This window comes from Saimiri boliviensis, chromosome 1 (assembly GCF_048565385.1).
Source record: "Saimiri boliviensis isolate mSaiBol1 chromosome 1, mSaiBol1.pri, whole genome shotgun sequence".
NCBI lineage: Eukaryota > Metazoa > Chordata > Mammalia > Primates > Cebidae > Saimiri > Saimiri boliviensis.
Genome location: NC_133449.1, coordinates 126,831,021 through 126,853,569, shown reverse-complemented (window position 1 = coordinate 126,853,569; position 22,549 = coordinate 126,831,021). Strand labels below are relative to the sequence as shown.

General features: G+C 45.8%; 1 protein-coding gene across 1 annotated transcript in view; it reads right to left on the bottom strand.

Moving 5' to 3' along the window:
• Positions 1-22,549, bottom strand: part of FER1L5 (fer-1 like family member 5) — a 65,109-nt gene that overhangs the window by 28,413 nt on the left and 14,147 nt on the right. The window contains exons 10-19 of the mRNA XM_074403641.1: positions 20,155-20,185; positions 18,665-18,780; positions 18,315-18,438; positions 17,815-17,867; positions 16,858-16,926; positions 12,054-12,097; positions 11,876-11,958; positions 11,707-11,801; positions 10,333-10,461; positions 7,265-7,442 (exon numbers count right to left, since the gene is read on the bottom strand). Coding sequence (XP_074259742.1) covers positions 7,265-7,442; positions 10,333-10,461; positions 11,707-11,801; positions 11,876-11,958; positions 12,054-12,097; positions 16,858-16,926; positions 17,815-17,867; positions 18,315-18,438; positions 18,665-18,780; positions 20,155-20,185 — 922 coding nt within the window. The remainder of the gene's footprint in view (positions 1-7,264; positions 7,443-10,332; positions 10,462-11,706; positions 11,802-11,875; positions 11,959-12,053; positions 12,098-16,857; positions 16,927-17,814; positions 17,868-18,314; positions 18,439-18,664; positions 18,781-20,154; positions 20,186-22,549) is intronic.

Here is a 22,549-nt window from a genome sequence, read left to right as displayed (position 1 = left end):
AAACAACGATGAGCTACTACTGTGTGCCTACTATAATAAATAAAGACAGATAGTAACAAACATTGATGAGGATGAGAAACTGAAATCATCTTGCATTGCTGGGAGAATATAAAATGGTGTGGTCACTTTAGAAAAGCTTGGCAGTTTCGGCCGGGCGCAGTGGCTCAAGCCTGTAATCCCAGCACTTTGGGAGGCCGAGGCGGGTGGATCACGAGGTCGAGAGATCGAGACCGTCCTGGTCAACATAGTGAAACCCCGTCTCTACTAAAAATACTAAGAAAAAATTAGCTAGGCATGGTGGCACGTGCCTGTAATCCCACCCACTCAGGAGGCTGAGGCAGGAGAATTGCCTGAACCCAGGAGGCGGAGGTTGTGGTGAGCCGAGATCGCGCCATTGCACTCCAGCCTGGGTAACAAGAGGGAAACTCTGTCTCAAAAAAAAAAAAAAAAAAAAGAAAAGCTTGGCAGTTTCTTAAAAAGCCATTCCTACTTTGGGAGGCTGAGATGGGTGGATCACGAGGTCAAGAGATCAAGACCATCCTGGTCAAATGGTGAAACTCTGTCTCTACTAAAAATACAAAAATTAGCTAGGCATGGTGGCGCACGCCTGTAGTCCCAGCTACTTGGGAGGCTGAGGCAGGAGAATTGCTTGAACCCAGGAGACAGAGGTTGTAGTGAGCCAAGATCATGCCATTGCACTCCAGCCTGGGTAACAAGAGTGAAACTCCATCTCAAAAAAAAAAAAAAAAAAAAAAAAAAGCCATTCCACTTCTAAGTATCCATCCAAGAAAAATGAAAGCATATGTCCACACAAAGACTTGTATATGAATGTTCACAGCAGCTTTATTCTTTTTTTTTTTTTTGAGATGGAGTTTCGCTCTTGTTGCCCAGGCTGGAGTGCAATGGCACAATCTTGGCTTATCACAACCTCTGCCTCCCGGATTCAAGCGATTCTCCTGTTTCAGCCTCCTAAGTAGTTGGGATTACAGGCACTTGCCACCATGCCTGGCTAATTTTGTATTTTTAGTAGAGACAGGGTTTCTCCATGTTGGTCAGGTTGGTCTTGAACTCCAGACCGCAGGTGATCCATCTGCCTCAGCTTCCCAAAGTGCTGGGATTACAGGTGTGAGCCAGCATGTCTGGCCTAGTAGCTTTATTCTTAATAGCTAAGAAGTGGAAATAATGTCCATCAACTGATGAATGGATTAACAAATGATGGATGGTACACCCATATGATGGAATACTATTTGGCAATGAAAAGGAGTGGAGTACTGATATATGCTACACCATGGATAAACCTGGAAAACATTATGCCAGGTGAAGAAAGCCAGATGCAAAAGATGACATATTGTATAATTTCATTTATATGAAATATCCAGGAAAAGTAAATACGCAGAGATGCAAGTAGATTAGTAGTTGTGTGGACCTGGGGGTAGGAACAGGGGAGTGACTACAAAACAAGAGAATTCTGTGGTATGTAAATTACATCACTAAATAAATTACTAACAAAATAAGATTTTATTCATAAACATAGATGCAAAAGGCTCAACAAAATATTAGCAAACCAATTCCAAAATGTGTAATAAAGATATGCTGGGCGTGGTGGCTCACGCCTATAATCCCAGCACTTTGGGGAGCTGAGGCAAGTGGATCACCTGAGGTCAGGAGTTCAAGACCAGCCTGCCCCCATCTCTATTAAAAATATAAAAATTAGCTGGGTATGGGGGCATAAGCCACTGCACCTGGCCTAAAATTTTTTTAAAAAAAGAAAAGAAAGTTGGCCAGCACGGTTGCTCACACTTGTAATCCTAGCACTTTGGAAGGCCAAGGCAGGTGGATCATGAGGTCAGCAGTTTGAGACCAGCCTGGCCAACATGGTAAAACCCTGTCTCTACTAAAAACACAAGAATTAGGGCCGGGCGCGGTGGCTCACGCCTGTAATCCCAGCACTTTGGGAGGCTGAGGCGGGTGGATCACGAGGTCAGGAGATTGAGATCATCCTGGTCAACATGGTGAAACCCCGTCTCTACTAAAAATACAAAAAATTAGCTGGGCATAGTGGTGCGTGCCTGTGATCCCAGCTACTCAGGAGGCTGAGGCAGGAGAATTGCCTGAACCCAGGAGGCGGAGGTTGCGGTGAGCCGAGATCGCGCCATTGCGCTCCAGCCTGAGTAACAAGAGCGAAACTCCCTCTAAAAAAAAAAAAAAAAAAAAATACAAGAATTAGCCAGGCACAGTGGCAGGCGCCTGTAATCTCTGCTACTTGGGAGGCTGAGGCAGGAGAATCACCTGAACCCAGGAGGTGGAGGTTGCAGTGAGCTGAGATAGCGCCACTGCACTCTAGCCTGGGCAACAGAGCAAGACTCCATCTAAAAACAAAAACAAAAACAAAAACAAAAAAGTTATGGCCAATAAACACGGGAAAAGATGCTCAGCATCATTAGTGGTTAGAGAAATGCAAGGTCGGACCAGGCGCAGTGGCTCACATCTGTAATCCCAGCAATTTGGGAGGCCAAGGCAGGTGGATCACCTGAGGTCAGGAGTTCAAGACCAGCTTGGCCAACATGGCGAAACCCTGTCTCTACTAAAACTATAAAAATTAGCCAGGTGTGGTGGTGGGAGCCTGTGATCCCAGCTACTTGTGAGGCTGAGGCAGGAGAATTGCATGAATCCAGGAGGTGGAGTGTGCAGTGACCTCAGATCATGCCACTGCACTCCAGCCTGGGTGGCAGAATGAGACTGTCTCAAAAAAAAAGAAAGAAAGAAAAGAAATAAAGAAATGCAAGGTAAAATTATAGTTAGGTGTAACTTTGCACCCACTAGAATGACTGAAATGAAAAAGCATAGAAATATCACAAGTTGGAAGAAATGTGGAGCAAATGGAGCTCTCGAACATTACAATGGGGGTGTAAAATAGTACAGCCACTTTTGAAAGTGTTAGGCATTTTCCTATAAAACCAAATTCCATCTCTAAGTATTTACCTAAGAGAACTGGAAGCACATCTTTATAAAAGACTTGTACAAGAATGTTCATAGCAACTTTATTCATAATACTCCAAAACTTGAATCAATCCAAATGTTCACAAACAGGTGAATGAATAAACTATCATAATTATATAATGAAATACTAACAGAAATAAAAAGGAAAATATTGGTCTATGCCACAACACAGATGAATCTCTAAAACACCACACTAAGCAAAATAAGCCACAGGAAGAGTACTGTATGTATGATTTCATTTATATGATGTTGTAAAAGAAGCCAATGGAATCTATTTAAATATCACAATGATTGCCCCAGAGGGAACTGACTGAAAAAGAACACACAACAGCTTTCTGGGGTGATGGAAATCTCTACCCATGGTTGTTACACAGTTGTATTTGTCAAAGATTATCAAACAGTATATTTTGTTTTATTATTAATTATTATTATTTTTTGAGATGGAGTCTCTGTCGCCCAGGCTGGAGTGCAACGGTGTCATGTCAGCTCACTGCCTCTGCCTCCCAGGTTCAAGAGATTTCTCCTGCCTTGGCCTCCCAAGTAGCTGGGATTACAGGTGCTCACCACCATGCCCCGCAAATTTTTGTATTTTTAGTAGAGACAGGGTTTCACCATGTTAGTTAGGCTGGTCTCAAACTCTTGACCTCAGGTGATTCACACTCCTCGGCCTTCCAAAGTGCTGGGATTACAGGCATGAGCCACCGCACTTGGCTGAAACAGTACATTTTAAACCTGTGCATTTTATTTTTTGTAAACAATACCTCAAAACAAAATAATACGCAGGATATGATGGCTCATGCCTGTAATCCCAGCACTTTAGGAGGCTGATGTGGAAGGATCATTTGGAGTTCAAGACCAGCCTGGGCAACATGGTGAGACCCTATCTCCATAAACAATTTAAAAATAGGCGGGGTACAGTGTCTCATGCCTGTAAACCCAGCACTTTGGGAGGCTGAGGTGGACAGATCACTTGAGGTCAGCAGTTCAAGGCCAGCCTGGCCAATATGGTGAAACCCGTCTCTACTAAAAATACAAAAATTAGCTGGGCATAATGGCAAAGGCCTGTAGTCCCAGCTACTCCAGAGGCTGAGGCAGGAGAATCAAGTGAACCCAGGAGGTGGAGGTTGCAGTGAGCTGAGATTGTGCCACTGCACTCCAGCCTGGGCAACAGAGTGAGACTCCATCTCAAAACAAAACAAAACAAATTTTAAAAATACAAAGTCTAGGCTGGGTGTGTTAGCTCACAGCTGTAATTCCAGCACTTTGGGCGACTAAGGTGGGTGGATAGCTTGAGGCCGGGAGTCAAGATCAGCCTGGCAAACGTCGTGAAATCCTGTCTCTACTAAAAAAAGAAATACCAAAAATCACCGGACATGGTGGCACATGCCTGTAGTCCCAGCTACTTGGGAGGCTGAGGCATAAGAATCACTTGAACCCGGGAGGTGGAGGTTGCAGTGAGCTGAGAAGTGGCACTCCAGCTTGGGTGACAGAGTGAGACCCTGTCTCCAAAAAAAAAAAAAAAAAGGGCCAGGCAAGGTGGCTCACACCTGTAATCCCAGCACTTTGGGAGGCTGAGGCAGGTGGATCATGGGGTCAAGCATTCAAGACCAGCTTGGCCAAGATGATGAAACCCCGTCTCTACTAAAAATATGAAAATTAGCCGGGCATGGTGGTGGGCATCTGTCATCCAAGCTACTTGGAGGCTGAGGCAGAGAACTGCTTGAACTCAGGAGGTGGAGATTGCAGTGAGCCAAGATCGTGCCACTGCACTCCAGCCTGGGTGACAAAATGAGACTCAGTCTCAAAAAAAAAAAAAAAAAAAGTTGCTACTAAAAGAATAAAAAACCACTTCACAAACTTGGAGAATATATTTCATATTTATAACATACATCTTGGTAAAAGATTGTTTCCTGGAACAAATAATGTACAAATAAATAAGAAACATATAGCCAAATGTAATAATGGATAAAAGATATACATAGGTTTTTTTACAGATAAGGAAAAACAACTGTCTGTATACATATGAAAAGATGCCCAACCCTCATTTATAATCAGAAAAATGCAAATTAAGGCCACGTGGGATACCATTTCACATCTACCAGATTGGGAAAAACTTAAAAGGTAGTGGCTCACACCCGTAATCCCAGCACTTTGGGACACTGAGGTGGGCGGATCACCTGAGTTCAGGACTTTGAGACCAGCCTGGTCAACATGGCAAAACCACATCTCTACTAAAAATACAAAAATTAGCTGGGCATGGTGGCACACACCTGTAGTCCCAGCTACTCAGGAGGCTGAGGTAGGAGAATTGCTTGAACCCAGGAGGTGGAGGTTGCCATGAGCTGAGATCATGCCATTGCACTCCAGCCTGGGGAATAGAGCAAGACTCCATCTCAAAAAAATAATAATAATAATTTTAAAAAACCACGCTGAGCAATATCAAGTACTGGTGAGAATGCAGAATAACAGGAATTCTCATACCACACATAGGAGAGTGTAATTTGGTATAATCACTTTTGCTTTGAGTTTCTCTTCCATTCCTAGGTATATAATTTAGAGGAAGTCTTAGATTTGTAATCAGGAGACATGCACAAGAATGTTTATAACAGAATTATTGTAATAGCAAAAAAGATACAACCTAAATGTCTACAGACACCAATACTTTGCGGTAAAAGCACACTGTGGAATATATGCAGAAGTGAAAATCAACTGCAGTACACATAACCCACATACAAAGTTTAATACTGAGCAGAAAATGTAAGACAGATGAATACAGATGGAAAAAGTCCATTTATGTAAAATGTAAAAACAGCATGATGTTTAGAATTTAATTCATAGGTGAAGAATTAAAAAGAAAAGCAAGATGATGAATCCAAGAGTTAGGGTCATGGTTACTTCTTGGGTGAAGGGACCTAGAAAGAGTAAACAGAGACCCCTTCAAAGATGCGGATAGTTTTCTATATTTTAAGCTGGGTGCTGAGTTCATGGGCACTCATTTTATTATTATTATTATTTATATTTTGGTTAAACAGGGTCTCGCTCTGCCATCCAGGCTGGAGTGCAGCAGTTTGATCTTGGCTCACTGCAACCTTCACCTCCCAGGCTCAGGTGATCCTCTCACCTCAGTCTCCCTCATTTTATTAATCTTCTTTAAACTACACATACACATTTCATATGCCTTTTGTGTATATATTTCATAATACAAAAATCAAGTAGATCACCCTAAGTGAAAGAAGTCATTCACAAAGAACCACATATTATATATTCCATATGTTACATATCTGGAATAGGAAAATCTACAATCACAGAAATAGATTAGTGGTTGCCTGGGGCTGGGGAGGTGGGAGATAAGCGGGGGCTGAATGCCAATGGGCATAGGTTTCCTTTTCTAGTGAGGAAATGTTCTAAAATTTGTGGTGACGGTTGTACAACTCTGAATATACTGAAAAACGATTGTACAAAGTTAAATGGGAGAATTGTATGGTTTGTGAATTATATCTCAATAAAGCTTTAAAAAAAGACAGGTAGGGAAGTAGGATGCACGGAAAGGCTCAGAATGGGTGATGAGATGGTAAAGCTGAAAAAAGATGAAAGTGAGACCGTAATGCTCTGCAGCAGTGGTTCTCAAAGTGAAGCATGCTCCCCAGTCACCTGGAGGGCTTGATAAAACATAGACTGTGGGGCCTCTTCCCCAGGTTATCAGATTCTCTAGATCTAGTGTGGGGTCAAGAATCTGCATTTCTAACAAGTTCCCAGGTGATGCTGATGCTGCCGGCCCAGGGTTTGCTCTCTGAGAACCGCTGCTCTATAGTGCTCAATAGAGGTGTTCAATAAGTAGGTACTGGATGAGTGAATGAATGGCTGGAAGGTTAGTTGGTTGGATGTTTGGGTAAGTGGGTGGGTGGGGGTTGAGTGGCTGAATGGATGGATAAAAAATAGATGGATTCATGCATTGGTGGTTGGAGGACAGATGGATGGGGGTGGTTCACAGTAGTAGGGGAAAAGATGGGTTTGGAGAAGTTGTAGTGTGGAAAGCAATGTAGGAAGGACTTCATGTCAATACCTAGTTTCGACTCTTGGGTTCACCACCAGCTAGCTACAGTTTGGCAAGTGATTTCACCTCCCTGAACCTCATTTTTTCATGTGTGAAATACAGGCAAATAATGCCTATGACTCTTTCATGAGCTAATACCCCTGAGAGAGCCTAGCATAGGGCCTGGATGCAGTGGCTGCTCTCTATTCTTTGCCTGAGTCTGACAATTACCATCATGTATCACTGGGCTGTACTGTGTGCTTGAGACTAGAGGCTTGTAATTCAGGTCCATCTTGTTCCCATAGTGACCGATGCTGACCTCGAATTGGATCAGGTCTTTAAAGCTGGGCATCATGGTACAGGAGAGGAAGATGACGCACAGCCCATACTTCTGGCGGTTCTGGTGCTTCTAAAACAATAACCACCCACCCCCATCCCCAGTACATAAGCCAAGGGTTATATTGACAGGCAGGGAGGCAAGGATGAGGTACTCTCTTTCTTTCAAAGCCATCTTCCCTTCTTTCCCTCTCAAAGACCTTCATAGGCTCCCTTGCACCAGGCTGATCCAGGGAATTTCCTCCCAGGACTTCCATCACCTAGCCCCTCCACCCAGTCAGCCTCCCTTTCTGAAATCAGGTGGCGGGGTAGGTAGTGGTCTCCTCCCTTGTCAGGGTAGGCTCTAAGTTGGGCCACCCCATCCCCATTCCATTCCAAGTATAGATGCTTCTTCCTTTTTGCCTAAACCCCTTCCCTCAGAAGAAACAGTGTGGGTGGGGTATAGAGCTGAGGACACACACACACACACACACACACAGACACACTCTCTCTCTTTCTCTCTCTCTCTCTTTCTCTCTCCATATTCCCAGAAAGGTTGAACCTTCCCACTTCCTGCTCCAGCTGCCCACTATCCCCCCCAGCTTCGGTTGTTCTGACCAGGTGCTTGCTTGGGCCTCCTGTCCATCGAATCAGCCCCTCTTGTTTGTTACCAACCTCTGCCCTATTCTTGCATTCCCCCAGTCTGTTCACTAGCTCAGGTTTCCCCTATTAAAAAATAATAACTCTTCTTCTGCCATCTGAGCCTCTATTTAGCTACCACCTGTTCTTGCTTCTGAGTTAAAAAAATTCATTTTTATTTTTTAGAGATGTGGTTTATGTTGCCCAGATTGGTCTCAAACTCCTGGGCTCAAGTGATCCTCCTATCTCAGCCTCCCATGCCTGGCTTTTCAATCAGGTTTCTTAGAAGCTTTGTCTTTGTGCACTGGCTCCTACCTCTCCCTCCCATCTATGGCAGCCTAGCTTCTCTCCTGACCCAAGGCTACTGACATCTTCCTAATATTACCAGCAGATACCTTCAGTCCTCACCCTTTTTCTCTGCCACATTCAAGATTGCTGATCACTCCTTTCTGCAACTCTCCTTTCCAACCTCTTCTGCAAACCCCTTCTCCTCCTTCGCCTGCTTCTTAGACTGCTGTTCTATAGCTTCCTTCTCCTTTCATTCTACCTACTCTCCTTGAGCAATTTCTTCCCCCACCACAGGTTTAAACCTTGGTGTTGATGTCACATCCATGTGTCTAGCAGGCTCCAGAGCTGGTCTATACTGATGTCTCACAACACATGTCAGAGATGGAGTTCCTCATCTCCCTCACACCTGCCTTTCTTTAGAGAGCCCACCTTGCTGCACTGCACCCCTGACCACCTTGTCACCCACGGCAGAAAATGGGTCTCAGCGAGGGGAGTCAGCCTCACTTCTTATGTTCTGTTGATGACTGGCTCTGACCATTCTGTTTCCAAAGGGTCTTTGAAACCTACTCACCTCCTCTCCAGCTCTCTACCAACGAGGCTGTATCCCTGTCTCTCTTGACTGGGTGGCCCCAACTTACTCTCCTCCAGTCTATTGTTACTGTTCCTTCTGCCCCTTCCTGCCTCAGTAGCCCTCCACTAGCTTCAGGAAGAAACCCAAATCCCTTAGATTGTTTTACAAAGCCCTGAGAAACTAGGTCATGAATTAACACAATTTCTCCTTAACCATATCAGGCATTCTTTTTTTTTTTTTTTTTTTGAGATGGAGTCTCACTCTGTCACCCAGTCACTCAGGGCATGAATGTCACTCACTCACTCAGGCTGGAGTGCAGTGGCATAATCCTGGTTCATTGCAACCTCCACCTTGAGGGTGCAAGTGATTCTCCTGCCTCAGCCTCCCGAGTAGTTGGGACTACAGGTGCAAGCCACCATGCCTGGCTAATTTTTGTATTTTTTTGGTAGAGATGGGGTTTCTCCATATTGGCCAGGCTGGTCTCAAACTCCTGACCTCAAGTGATCCACCCACCTAGGCCTCCCAAAGTGCTGGGATTACACGTGTGAGCCACTGTGCCTGAACCAGATTAGACAATTCTTTCTTTCTTTCTTTCTTTTTTTTGAGACAGAGTCTTGCTCTGTTGCCCAGGCTGAAGGTAGTGGCCTGATCTTGGGCCTCCTGTCCATCGAATGAGCTCCTCTTGTTTCTGTTACCAACCTCTGTCCTATTCTTGCATTGCAACCCCTGCATCCCCGATTCAAACGATTCTCCTGCTTCAGCCTCCTGGATAGCTGGGACTACAGGTGTGTGCCACCATGCCCAGCTAAATTTTTTTTTTGAGACGAAGTCTGGCTTTGTCGCCCAGGCTAGAATGCAGTTGCACAATCTGGGCTCACTGCAATCTCTGCCTCCCAGGTTCAAGCTATTCTCTCTCCTGCCTCAGTCCAGCCCCCAGGAGTAGCTGGGACTACAGGCGCGCGCCACAACGCCCAGCTAATTTTTTGTATTTTTAGTAGAGATGGGATTTCACCGTGTTAGTTAGGCTGGTCTCCATCTCCTGACCTCGTGATCCGCCCACCTCAGCCTCCCAAAGTGCTGGGAATACAAGCGTGAGCTACCGCGCCCAGCCTTAATTTTTTTTTATTTTTAGTAGCGACGAGTTTCACCATATTGCCCAGACTGGGCTCAAACTCCTGGGCTCAGGTGATCTTCCCGCCTCAAGCTCCCAAAGTGCTGGGATTACAGGAGTGAGCTACCGCGCCTGGCCCAGATTATGCATTTCATAAACTGAAACCTTATCTTTTCCATCAGGATCCCCTAACCACCTGGGATTTGATGCAGCACGAAGCCACCGGTAGGGGCTTAGTATATAATCAGACCAATTGATTAAGCATCCTTACACACCCAACAGCCTGTGGCCACGGCCAGAAACTGGGATCCACAGTAGATCAGGGGCAGACAGGGCTCTTTTTCTTCCCCTGGGTTACCTGTTTCCCGCAGTTACCTCTATCCTGGTCACTTCATGGGAGAGATCCTTTATCCTGAAGTCTTGATGGAACTTGATTTCGGTGATTAACTCCAGGAAGACTCGGCCTCGATAAGCTAAACCATCCCTAACAGAGTCAGGAATACACTGGGGCAAGTGAGAGGAAAACAAAGGTATGAGAGAAAAAGAACAGGCCAATCTCCTTTGAAACCCCTGAGGCAAAGACAAGGTTGTCCAGTCACTGCTGGCCTGGGGCTGACTCCAACCACAATCCCAGAGAAGAATTCCAGACACCTCAGATGCCTGCACGCCAGGAAACCTGTGGGCACTGAGCCCTCTTCTGCACCCTAGGCGCCGGCCCACCGCATCAAGGACCAAGCTCCCACAGAGCTTCCGGCTGGGCAGGAACTGTGATGAGTCTGTGCTTCCGCCTGGCCAATCAGCCTGCCCTGCCTCCTCGGCAACAGTGATTGGTCCAAGGGGAGCACACATGACCTAAGGAGACCAATTAGAATGCTTCCCTGGCCTTCTCTGCTGCAGGCTGCGTATGAAGTTCCCAGGCCAGAGGCCTGAATGAGGGAGGAGGAAATGAGGCGAGGGCCAGCAAGTGAGAGCCTCCTAGTGGCCTCGAAGCACGGTGCCTTTTGATCTTCCTCAGCATCCTATCCAGCCTTGTTCTAGTCTCCGTTTAAGCCAGTTTGTATCGAGTTTCTGGTATTTACCGCCATTCCTGAATAACTCCGTGCTTCCTCACACTTGCCTGTGCCGTGTGTCCTCTGTTCTTCGCGCCCTTCCCACCTGCTGAAAATCTTACCCGTGGTCATCTCCTAAAGCCCCTTCCTCAAGGAACAGTAGCTGGGACTCCAGGTGTGCGTCACCACGCCCAGGTAAACCTTTTTTTTTTTCTTTTTAGTGGAGATGGGGTTTCACCATGTTGCCCGGGCTGGTCTCAAATGATCCTCCTGCCTCAGCCTCCCAAAGTGCTGTGATTACAGGCGTGAGCCACCGCGCCTGGCCCAGATTAGGCATTTCCTAAACTGAAACCTTATCTTTTCCATCAGGGCCCCCTGCCCCTTTTCAGTAGGTGAGAAGGGCGCACAGGACAGAGGACACAGCACAGGCAAGCGTGAGGAAGCACCGGGTTATTCAGGAGTGGCGGGAAATGCCAGAAACCCAACTCGAACTGGCTTAGACGGAGACAGAAACGTCTGCCTCTTTCTTGTGGCCCCACACCTGTCCCACATGCACGTGGCTGCTTATGGACGGGCTTCGTGTCCTCCGTAAGACCACGGGGGAGAGAAACCAGGGCCGGGCTCTCAGGGCACGTCCCAGACCTCAGTGCTTTACATGGGGCGGTTCTACCTCCTCCTAGAGCTGACGAGAGAAGCTTACAGCGCCTTCTTCTTGGATCCTGAAAGGGGCCTTTTTCCCCCCGTGCAGAGTCAGGAAGCTGGGGCCAAAGCAGGGCAGGAAGCCAGAGTACACTCCTGAAAGGAGAGAGGGTGAGAGGAGTCCAGCGCAGGACGAGGGGCATGGGAAGCGGGCCTGAGGCTTTGCTTGCCTTCAATCTCTTCTCCGGTGGACGAGATCTGGTTGAGGAACAGGCTGGCAGTCCCAATCTCATCTGGGCAGTCCTTCCTGTGGCTGGGGAGAAACACACTCCACAGGCTGAAGCCCCGGCCCAGCTCTCATTTCCTTCCTCCTTCCCTGTGTGCGTCAGCCTCCACCAGGTTGCTTACCAGTCCAAGATTCTGAACTTGATGTAGCTGGAGAGGCAGGGTAGCTGCGGGGGTGGGAAGGAGAGAGGAGCAATGGGTGTATATTCGCATGGGCTGGTCCTCGTGGAGATTTTAAGAGCAGGTAGGGAGTCGGAGGTGTGGATCCAAGTCCTGGCTCAGATACCAGTGCACCATAGAAAAGCTGGATTTACCACCCAGTGAGTGGAGCTTTGGCTTTAGGGCCTCTTATTTGTTTTCTGGGGGTTTGTTTTGTTTTGTTTGAGACAGGGTCTCTGTCGCCCAGACTGGAGTACAGTGGCATGATCATAGCTCACTGCAGCCTACACCTCTCATGCTTAAACAATCCTCCCACCTCAGCCTCATGAGTAGCTGAGAGAGACTACAGGCACGTGCTGCCAAGCCTGGCTAATTTAAAAGTAATTTTTTTTTTTTTTTTTTTTTTTTTTAATAGAGATGACTGCCTTACTATGTTGCCCAAGCTGGTCTTGAACTCCTGGGCTCAAGCAATCCTCCTGTGTCAGGCTCTCAAAATGTTGGGATTATAGATGCGAGCCACCTTGCCCAGCTGGGCCTCCCATTTGAATGGGTCCCTTGCAAGGTTCTGGGTGGGGCCTGGAACTTGTCACATAATCATTTTGTATTTTCATCCTTAAAATGGCCCCCCGGCCAGGCGTAGTGGCTCACACCTGTAATCCCAGCACTTTGGGGGCTGAAGTGGGCAGATCACTAGAGCGGTCTGGGCAACATGATGAAATCCTCTCTCTACAAAAAATACAAAACTTAGCTGGGTGTGGTGGCACTCACCTATAGTCCCAGCTACTCGGGAGGCTGAGGTAGGAGGACTGCTTGAGCCCATGAGGTTGAGGCTGCAGTGAACCATGATTGTGCCACTGCACTCCAACCTGGGTGACAGAGAGAGACCCTGTTTCAAAAAGCAAAAAAAAAAAAAAAAAAAAAAAAAAAGTCCCTTAATTGCATAAGCTTCAGGCCTCTCAGAGACCTGGGTCCGCCCTGACTGTGGCGGACATTATATTATTATTTACTGTATATTATTATTTACTCTTTGTCTCCCCAAAGAGTAAATAATAGCTACTGCTTTAGGAGGGTGTCTGTTGCCCCTGGCTTGTGCTAAATAAATTCCATAGACGAGCTGGGTGGGCGCTCCCAAAAACCTCATAAACTAGGTGCTATTCTTATTCTCATTTTCATATGAGAAAACTGAGATACAGAGAGGTTGAGTTCCTGAATTTCTTATACTACATGCAGTTGCTGAAGCCTCAGAGCTCCTAACCACTATGCTGTAATCCTGTGAAGGCTGTGATTGTCCCTATAAAGAGATGGGGAATGAGGCCTAGAGAGGCAGAGGGACTTGCTCAAAGTCACATAGTAAGGGGCGGAGTCAGGATTCCAACCCAAGCTTCTGTGTCCTATCTGCACTCTGCAATATGGTTTCCTCAATTATTTTTAAAAAGAGAAAGAAAAGAGACCAGGCATGGTGGCTTATGCCTGTAATCCCAGCACTTTGGAGGCTGAGGTGGGAGGATTGCTTGAGACCAGGAGTTCACGACCAGACTGAGCAACATAGTGAGACCCCGTCTCTACCAAAAATACAAAAAAATTAGCTGGGCATAGTGGCGCGTACATGTAGTCCCAGCTACTCGGGAGGCTTGAACCCAGAAGGTGGAGGTTGCAGTGAGCTGAGATCGCACCACTGCAGTCCAGGTTGGGCAACTGTCTCAAAAAAGAAAGAAAGAAAGAAAAAGCAATACAAGAAAAAAATCCATGTGTCCATGTGTAAAATAGAGCTGCTGGACTGAGGCCAGAGTGGGGACCCTAAATCCTCAATCCTCTGAGCTGAGGCCTCTTCTTATGGCAGTTCTTGGGGTATGGCTGGAAACCTCTCAGCTCTCCATTTTCTTTTTTTTAATCTATTTTTTTTTAATTTTTTAAAATTTAAAAAAAGATGGGGTTTCACCATGTTGGTCAGGCTGATCTTGAACTCCCGACCTCAGGTGATCTGCCCGCCTTGGCCTCCAAAGTGCTTGGATTACAGGCGTGAGTCACCATGCCCGGCCAATGCTGAATTTTTTTTTTTTTTTTTTTTAAGACAGGGTTTCACCATGTTGGCCAGGCTGGTCTTGAACTCCTGACCTCAGGTGATCTGTCCGTCTCGGCCTCCCAAAGTGCTGAGATTACAGGCGTGAGCCACGACGCCTGGCCCAGCCTGTGCCATTGGCCTGTAAGAAGATGAACACAGCTGGGCACAGTGGCTCACACCTGTAATCCCAGCACTTAGGGAGGCCAAGGTGGTGGATCACCTGAGGTCAGGAGTTCAAGACCAGCCTGGCCAACATGGTGAAACCCCATCTCTACTAAAAATATGAAAATTAGCTGGGTGTGGTGGCAGGCACCTGCAGTCCTAGCTGCTCGGGAGGCTGAGACAGGAAAATAGCTTGAACCCAGGAGACGGAGGTTGCAGTGAGCTGAGATTGCGCCATTGGACTCCAGCCTAGGTGACAAGAGTGAAACTCTGTCTCAGGGAAAAAAAAAAAAGGATGAACACAAGGATTTCCCAAGGCTATGAGGAGCCACAGAGCATCTGAGCCCTCACCACAGGCCGGAAAAGGCGGGAGGGAGCTTGGCAAGGATGGGGGATGGACTAGGCCTCCTCTGAAATGTCTTCCTACTTTCAGAGTATATAAAATAATCCAAGGAGGCAGGGATCATGAGGAATGGTTGAAAATCATGACTCACAAGGAGGCAGACTGGGAAGCTACTAGAAGCAGCAAGGAGGGGAATTCACAGGACAGAGAAGGGGAGCTCATTAGCTAATTTCGTATTTCACAACGTCAGGTATGAGAAAGCAAAACACTTTCTGGCTTGCCAAATCCATGTCACACAAATTTCTGCATGCCTGCACTTATGAGAGAGCTCAAGTTATCTCTCGGAACTGTGCTCTTATTTTACACACAGCTCTTAGAAGCCTGATTTAAGAGTCAAAAGCCAGTAAGGCTCTACCTTCAAGAGAACTGTCATCCACAACAGCTGACAGGTGACCGAGACAGACTGAAAGATGGTCAAAATCAGATTACAGAACCCCACAAAGGGCAGCTTGAAGCCACTTAGTGTAGAAACAGTCTGGTACTGCAGATAGCCCAGGATAATAACTATGCTCTCACAATGGCTCCAGGCCATCAACAAAAAGCTCTAATTATATTCAAGGCTCGTTGCTGAGAAGATAAGAAAATACATATTATCATTTAAAATGTGTCTTTAAAGGGGTTTGTTTGTTGTTGTTTTGAAATGGAGTTTTGTTCTTGTTGCCCAGGCTGGTGTGCAATAGTGTGATCTCCATTCACTGCAACCTCTGCCTCCCGGGTTCAAGCAATTCTCCTGCCTCAGCCTCCCAAGTAGTTGGGATTATAGGCATGCACCACCACACCTGGCTAATTTTGTATTTTTTTAGTAGAGACGGGGTTTCTCTATGTTGGTCAGTCTGGTCTCTAACTCCTGACCTCAGCTGATCCACCCACCTCCACCTCCCAAAGGGCTGGGATTCAAGTGTGAGCCACTGAACCCGGCCTGGTTTTGTTTTTATGTGTGGGTAAAAGGGCACATTTAAGTTATCTAGAGAGTTCAGTTGTATGACCCATTCATTGCTTAATACTGGATAAAGTTAAACATACACCTATCACAGAATCTAGTCATTCTGTGTGTACATATTTACCTAAGAGAAAGGAAAGCATATGTCTACACTAAGGGTTGTACACAAGTGTTTACAGCTTCATTGTAACATCCCCAGACTGGAAATGTTCTTAAATAAGGGAAGGGATAAGCAAACTGTGGTACATCCATACAATGAAATATTAGCAACAAAAAGGAATGAATCACTGATAGACAGCAACAGCATGGATGAATTTGAGAATAATTATGCTGAGTAAAAGAAGTCAGACAAATAAGGGTACTTACTGAATGATTCCATTTCTATGAAATACTAGGAAATGCAAGGTAATAAGTAATAACTAGAAAGCAGATTGGTGGTTGCCTGGGGATGAGAGGGGGTGGAATGGGAATCACAGGGAGGGATTTCCAAGGGGCATTAGGCAACTTTTGGGGATGATATATTCATTATGTTGATTGTGATGATGGGTTTCCTGGATGTGTACATATTTAAAAATGTATCAAATTACACATTTTCTTTCTTTCTTTTTTATTTTTTATTTTTCTGAGACTGAGTCTCCCTCTGTTGTGCAGGCTGGAGTGCAGTGGCTCCAACTTTGTCAACAGGCTGTTTGTTATCACCTACTTAGCTGAAGTGTTTGCTCAGATAAGTCGGTGATACTACCTGGGCTCAGCTCACTATAACTTCCACCTCCCGGGTTCAAGCAATTCTCTTGCCTCACCCCCCGATGCATGCCACCACGGCCGGCTAATTTTTATCTTTTTAGTAGAGTCAGTTTTCACCATTGTTGGCCAGGCTGGTCTTGAACTCAAGAGCTCAAGTGATCCACCTGCCTCAGCTTCCCAAAGTGCTGGGATTACAGGTATAAGCCACCGTGCCCAGCCAAATTGTACATTTTAAATATGTACAAGTCACTATATGTCAATGATACCTCAGTAAAGCTGTAAAAAGTAAAGTTTTCCACAGTATGTTCTGGGCTTCCTCATGCTCCCTATCAGGCAGAGTCCCCCTTGATGTGCTTCTTGGCTCCCACCTTCTGTCTTCACCCCGACACAAACATCCAAACTTCCCTTCTACGTTGGGGGATGTAGGAGAAGGGCGGGCATGATGGAGGCACTGTACCTGAATCTGGAAGGTCAGGATCTGGTTCCATATTGGGTTGTCAGTTTGGGTCTGCATGTGTGTCCTGAGCTGGAATGTCCCAAAGCAGTGTTGGTGTCAGCCTGCCCCCGCCTCCCTCCACTGGCCTCACCTTCCAGCTATTCCTGTCCAGCCCCCACCCCCAGCAGATACTGTCTACAGCACAGAGGTGCCTGGGCTAATCCCTGCTCTCAAGACACCTGTACAACTTCTCAGCAGCAATAGCATCAGTCCTTTGTGTGTTTATCTGAAGTGTTTGCCACATTCAGATTCCTCATATTTTTCCAAGTCAGCTTTCAGTAGACTTCATTTTTAAATTGATATAGGGCTATTAGCCTTAATATATGAGTATATACACATAGACTTTGTTAGATAAATTCTAGGATCCCCCCCCACCAAAAAAGGGCAAAAACACAGCATGTTTTTTTAATGGCAGCAGCATACCTCTTTTAAAACCATCAATTGACTTCATTTTTAATCAGTGGTATCTAAGAAACCAAGTGATACTTGACCTTATTTTTTTTTCTTATTTTTTTTTTCCTGAACATCTTTCTCGAATTAATGATACTTGACCTAATTAAACTTTTTTTTTTTTTTTTTGAGACAGAGTTTCGCTCTTGTTACCCAGGCTGGAGTGCAATGGCACGATCTTGGCTCACCGCAACCTCCACCTCCTGGGTTCAGGCAATTCTCCTGCCTCAGCCTCCTGAGTAGCTGGGATTACAGGCATGTGCCACCATGCCCAGCTAATTTTTTGTATTTTTAGTAGAGACGGGGTTTCACCATGTTGACCAGGTTGGTCTCGATCTCTCGACCTTGTGATTCACCTGCCTCGGCCTCCCAAAGTGCTGGGATTACAGGCATGAGCCACCTTGCCCAGCCCACACTACTTTTTATAGGTGCCAATCTCTCTAGGTCTCAGAAAATTTCTACACTTACCTTTTTCCCAATTAGTTCCACCTCCAACTGAGGATTCACTGACTGGTGTTTCTCTATGAACAAGAAGTTAAAAGACATCTGAGCCAGCAGCATATTTTTTCAGGAGGAGGAAATAGGGTGGAACAACTGAAAACAGTTGAAATAGGATAGAGCAACTGGAAACCCTCCTCTACAATTTAGAGGGGTGCCCCCTGGGCAGACCTGTCTCTAGTTACCACTGTGCCCCTTCTTCTTCCACACAATGGGATGGGGTAGGGGGACATGGGGAGCCTTGAGTCTGCATCTGGCCATCATAGACAGGCTGTGGGTGTGAGGCCCATTTGAAAGGGTGTCCATGGCACCTCCACAGGACAAGTCTTGGGGCATTCCAGTCTCACTCTGTCCCCCAACCCCAAATCTTAGTTTAGTGTGAAAAGGAATGAGGAAACTCCATGAGGATCCAGGGTACCACTGTGTAGGGAACCTCAGGGCTGCTCCCTCCCTTGCACCCAGACTCTAACTGAGGTGAAGGTCCTCTGCACAGTAGATGAAGAACTGTAAGTAAGCCATGTTGATCGGGACTGCCGCTGACTTGAAGATCTGAATATCACTGTCATCAGCCCCATAGAGCAACTTTTGATCTACCTGTAAAGACCAGAGAGCTGATATGGTCAAGGTCCTGGGAAGGTCACAGGCAAAGCCACCAGACTTTGCTTCCCCAACCTCCCACTTGATGCAGTGGGGATGGGACAAACCCTGCAGTGATGTAGCAGACAAAGGAGAGATGTGATGGTCAATGTCCAGGGTGGGGCCCAGGGGTACCCCCAGGAGGCAGCCAGGAAAGTTTCCTGGGGCATTAGGGGCAGCTCACCAGGGCCTGATCTCCCACACCGAGGGCACAGATGGTGACTTTCAAGTAGCCTCTCACACCACTGCTGGGGTTATTTGGCTGGCAGAGGCCTAGCCATTTCCTTAGGAGTGTGTGACCTGGTGAGGCAGAAGGGCCATGGGAGATCCGCCTCCAGTCTCCTTCCCTCTCCCCTGAAAGCAGTCTTTGTTTAAGGAGGAGGGGGAGGTGGAAATATGTCTCAGGCATTCTGTTTTCTATCCAGCGGCAGAGAAAAAGGGGAGTCACTCACACTATGAAGCAATGATAGTGTGCTCACAAGGCTACCAGCTGTTGCCTCTAGGAAACAGGGACCCCTGTTTATGCCTTGGGAACCTACTGTTCGCACTATGGCCTGGTCTGGAACCAGACACTGTAGAGGCAAGCATTTTCCTCAACCTGGTGTGTATGTTATAGCCAGGTAAGGTGGAAACTTCCACTCAAACTTTAATCTCCCAATACTGGCCTCAAAAAATAGAAGTCTACGCCAGGATTGTAATAAAAGGCTAGCATTTGACCCAAAAGTATGTCCTGAGTTTTTCAGAGAAAGATATTATTATATATATATTATACATATATTATTATATATATATATAGTATCTTTCTCTGAAAAACTCAGGACATACTTTTGGGTCAAATGCTAGCCTTTTATTACAATAATATATATTATATATCTATGTAAAGTAAAACAGGCCGGGCATGGTGGCTCACACCTGTAATCCCAGCACTTTGGGAGGTTCAAGCGGGCGGATCACCTGAGGTCAGGAGTTCAAGACCAGCCTGGTTAACATGGTGAAACCATGTCTCTACTAAAAATATATAAATTAGCCAGGTGTGGTGGTGCATGCCTGTAATCCCAGCTACTCGGGAGGCTGAGACAGGAGAATCGCTTGAACCCAGCTGGCAGTGAGTCAAGATTGTGCCACTGCATTCTAGCCTGGGCGACAGAGTGAGATTTCATCTCAAAAAATAAAATAAAATAAAAATACCACAATGTACAGTAAAATATTATCAAATACAGAAAATAATTTACAACTTCTAAGGCCGGGCACAGTGGCTCACGCCTGTAATCCCAGCACTTTGGGAGGCTGAGGCGGGTGGATCACAAGGTCAAGAGATCGAGACCATCCCGGTCAACATAGTGAAACCCCATCTCTACTAAAAATACAAAAAATTAGCTGGGCATGGTGGCACGTGCCTGTAATCCCAGCTACTCAGGAGGCTGAGGCAGGAGAATCGCCTGAACCAAGGAGGCGGAGGTTGTGGTGAGCCGAGACTGTGCCATTGCACTCCAGCCTGGGTAACAAGAGCAAAACTCCATCTCAAAAATAAATAAATAAAATAAAAAATAAAAAAATACAACCTCTAATATTCCCCTCCACCTATGTGTTAGACATATGGGGATTTTAAGGTATTCTGACCCCTGGCCTGATTTTTCTCAGAAGACATAAATATTTGCCATAAATGTTACCTACCTGGAGAATGGTAGATAAACCCAATATCTGTCTGAAAAGACAAGAGTGGAGTGAGGATTAGTTAGGGCCTCTAGCCAATATTTGTAATACCAGCTAACCTGAGAATACTACTAGCTGCTGGTGCTTGAGCATGTTCTCTGCCCTAACTCCTTTCATCTTTATAGCAGCCTGGAAGGTAGGCCCATTTTCCCCTCTAATCTGCAGAAAAAGATACTGAGTTTGAGAGAGGTGCCCAAAGTCTTACAACCAGTCAGTGAGAAAGCCTGCATGGAAAAGGTCCTTAACGCTGTGCTGTGCCACCCTCTCGACCAACACAGCCCTGACTCTACCCTACCCCTGGGTCAGGGAAGGGATTCACCAGTTCTGGGGGAAGAGGATGGTAAAGGTAAGAGGTAGGAGTTGACAAAGAAACTACAGGTTTTATCTTTCCTCTTGGAGATAGTTTCCTACCTCGGTTTGAGGAATGTGGCTTGGGATGGAAGTGATGTATGTGGGACAAGTTGCCACGGAACATTATAGCCACCCATAATGTGTTCTTATCACAGCAACACAGCACAACCCATCAAAGAAAAGCCTGATAAATTGGATTTCATAAAAATGAAAAATGTCTGTTTTCGGCTGGGCGCGGTGGCTCCCGCCTGTAATAGAAAGCACTTTGGGAGGCCAAGACGGGCGGATCATGAGGTCAAGAGATCGAAACCATCCTGGCCAACATGGTGAAACCCTGTCTCTAAAAAAAAAAAATATATATATATATATATATATATATATATATATATATATATATATCTGAAAAAAAAAAAAGAAAAGAAAAATGTCTGCTTTTGAGAGACACTGTTAAGAAAATGAAAGGGCTGTCATATTCTGGAAGAAAATATTTGCTAATCATATGTCAATAGTTAGAAAACAAACAATCCAATGAAAACAAGCAAAAGATTTGAACAGACATTTCACCAGAGAAAATATACGGATGACAGGCACATGAAAAGATGCTCAACATTATTAGTCATTAGGAAGGTTTAAATTAAAATCACCATAAAATACTACTACACACCATTAGAATGAATAAAATAGACTAGATCAAGTACTGCGAAGAATGTGGAGCAACTGAAACTCTAATACACTGCTAGTGGGCATGTACAATAACAGAGCCTGTTTGGAATTTTGGAAAAATTTTTTTTAGAAAATTTCCTTAAAAAGTTAAACATACACCGCAGGGTGCAGTGGCTCACACCTGTTAGCCGGGTGTTGGGGTGCACACCTGTAATCCCAGCTATTCGGGAGGCTGAGGTAGGAGAATTGCTTGAACCCAGGAGGTGGAGGCTGCAGTGAGCCGAGATCGCACCACAGCACCCAAGCCTGAATGACAGAACAAGACTCTGTCATTCAATAAAATGAAATAAATGAAATAAAATAAAATAAATAAAACAGAACAAAAACTCAGTTACCTCTAACAAAGCAACAAATCCAGGTAGTCATCAATAGCTGTTAACAACAAAAAAAAGAGCCGGGCGCGGTGGCTCAAGCCTGTAATCCCAGCACTTTGGGAGGCCGAGGCGGGTGGATCATAAGGTCAAGAGATCGAGACCATCCTGGTCAACATGGTGAAACCCCGTCTCTACTAAAAATACAAAAAAGTAGCTGGGCATGGTGGCGCGTGCCTGTAATCCCAGCTACTCAGGAGGCTGAGACAGGAGAATTGCCTGAACCCAGGAGGCGGAGGTTGCGGTGAGCCAAGATCGCGCCATTGCACTCCAGCCTGGGTAACAAGAGCGAAACTCTGTCTCAAAAAAAAAAAAAAAAAAAAAAGAGAACCAACAGACATTCTGTGCCTTCTGCTGAAGTCACTTTGCCAACTAATTGGCCCAGACTGATCTAAGCTTTAAATGGGGAAATGGGGTGGGAGAATGCAAAACGATCCCCTGAAGATGAAATCAGCAAAGTTCAGACTGGAGAAAATGCTACAGGTCCAACTACCCAGTTTCTTTAACAAATAAGTTGCAAATTTTAGAAAAAGAGGAGGTGGGGAGAACAGAGGAAACCAACAGAGTAAAAGGAAACTAAAATGCATATTAACCACTTGTAATGAATGGACCTGGTTTGGAATTCTAATTTGTTTTTTGTTTTTGTTTGTTTCTTTTTCTTTCTTTTTTTTTTTTTTTTTTTTTTTTTTTTGAGATGGAGTCTTGCTCTGTCACCAGGCTGGAGTGCGGTGGCCCAGTCTCGGCTCACTGCAACCTCTGCCTCTTGGGTTCAAGTGATTCTTCTGCCTCAGCCTCCCAAGTAGCTGGGACCACAGGCTCGTGCCACCACCACGCCCAGCTAATTTTTTTTTATATTTTTAGTAGAGACGGGGTTTCACCGTGTTGGTCAGGCTGGTCTTGAACTCCCAACC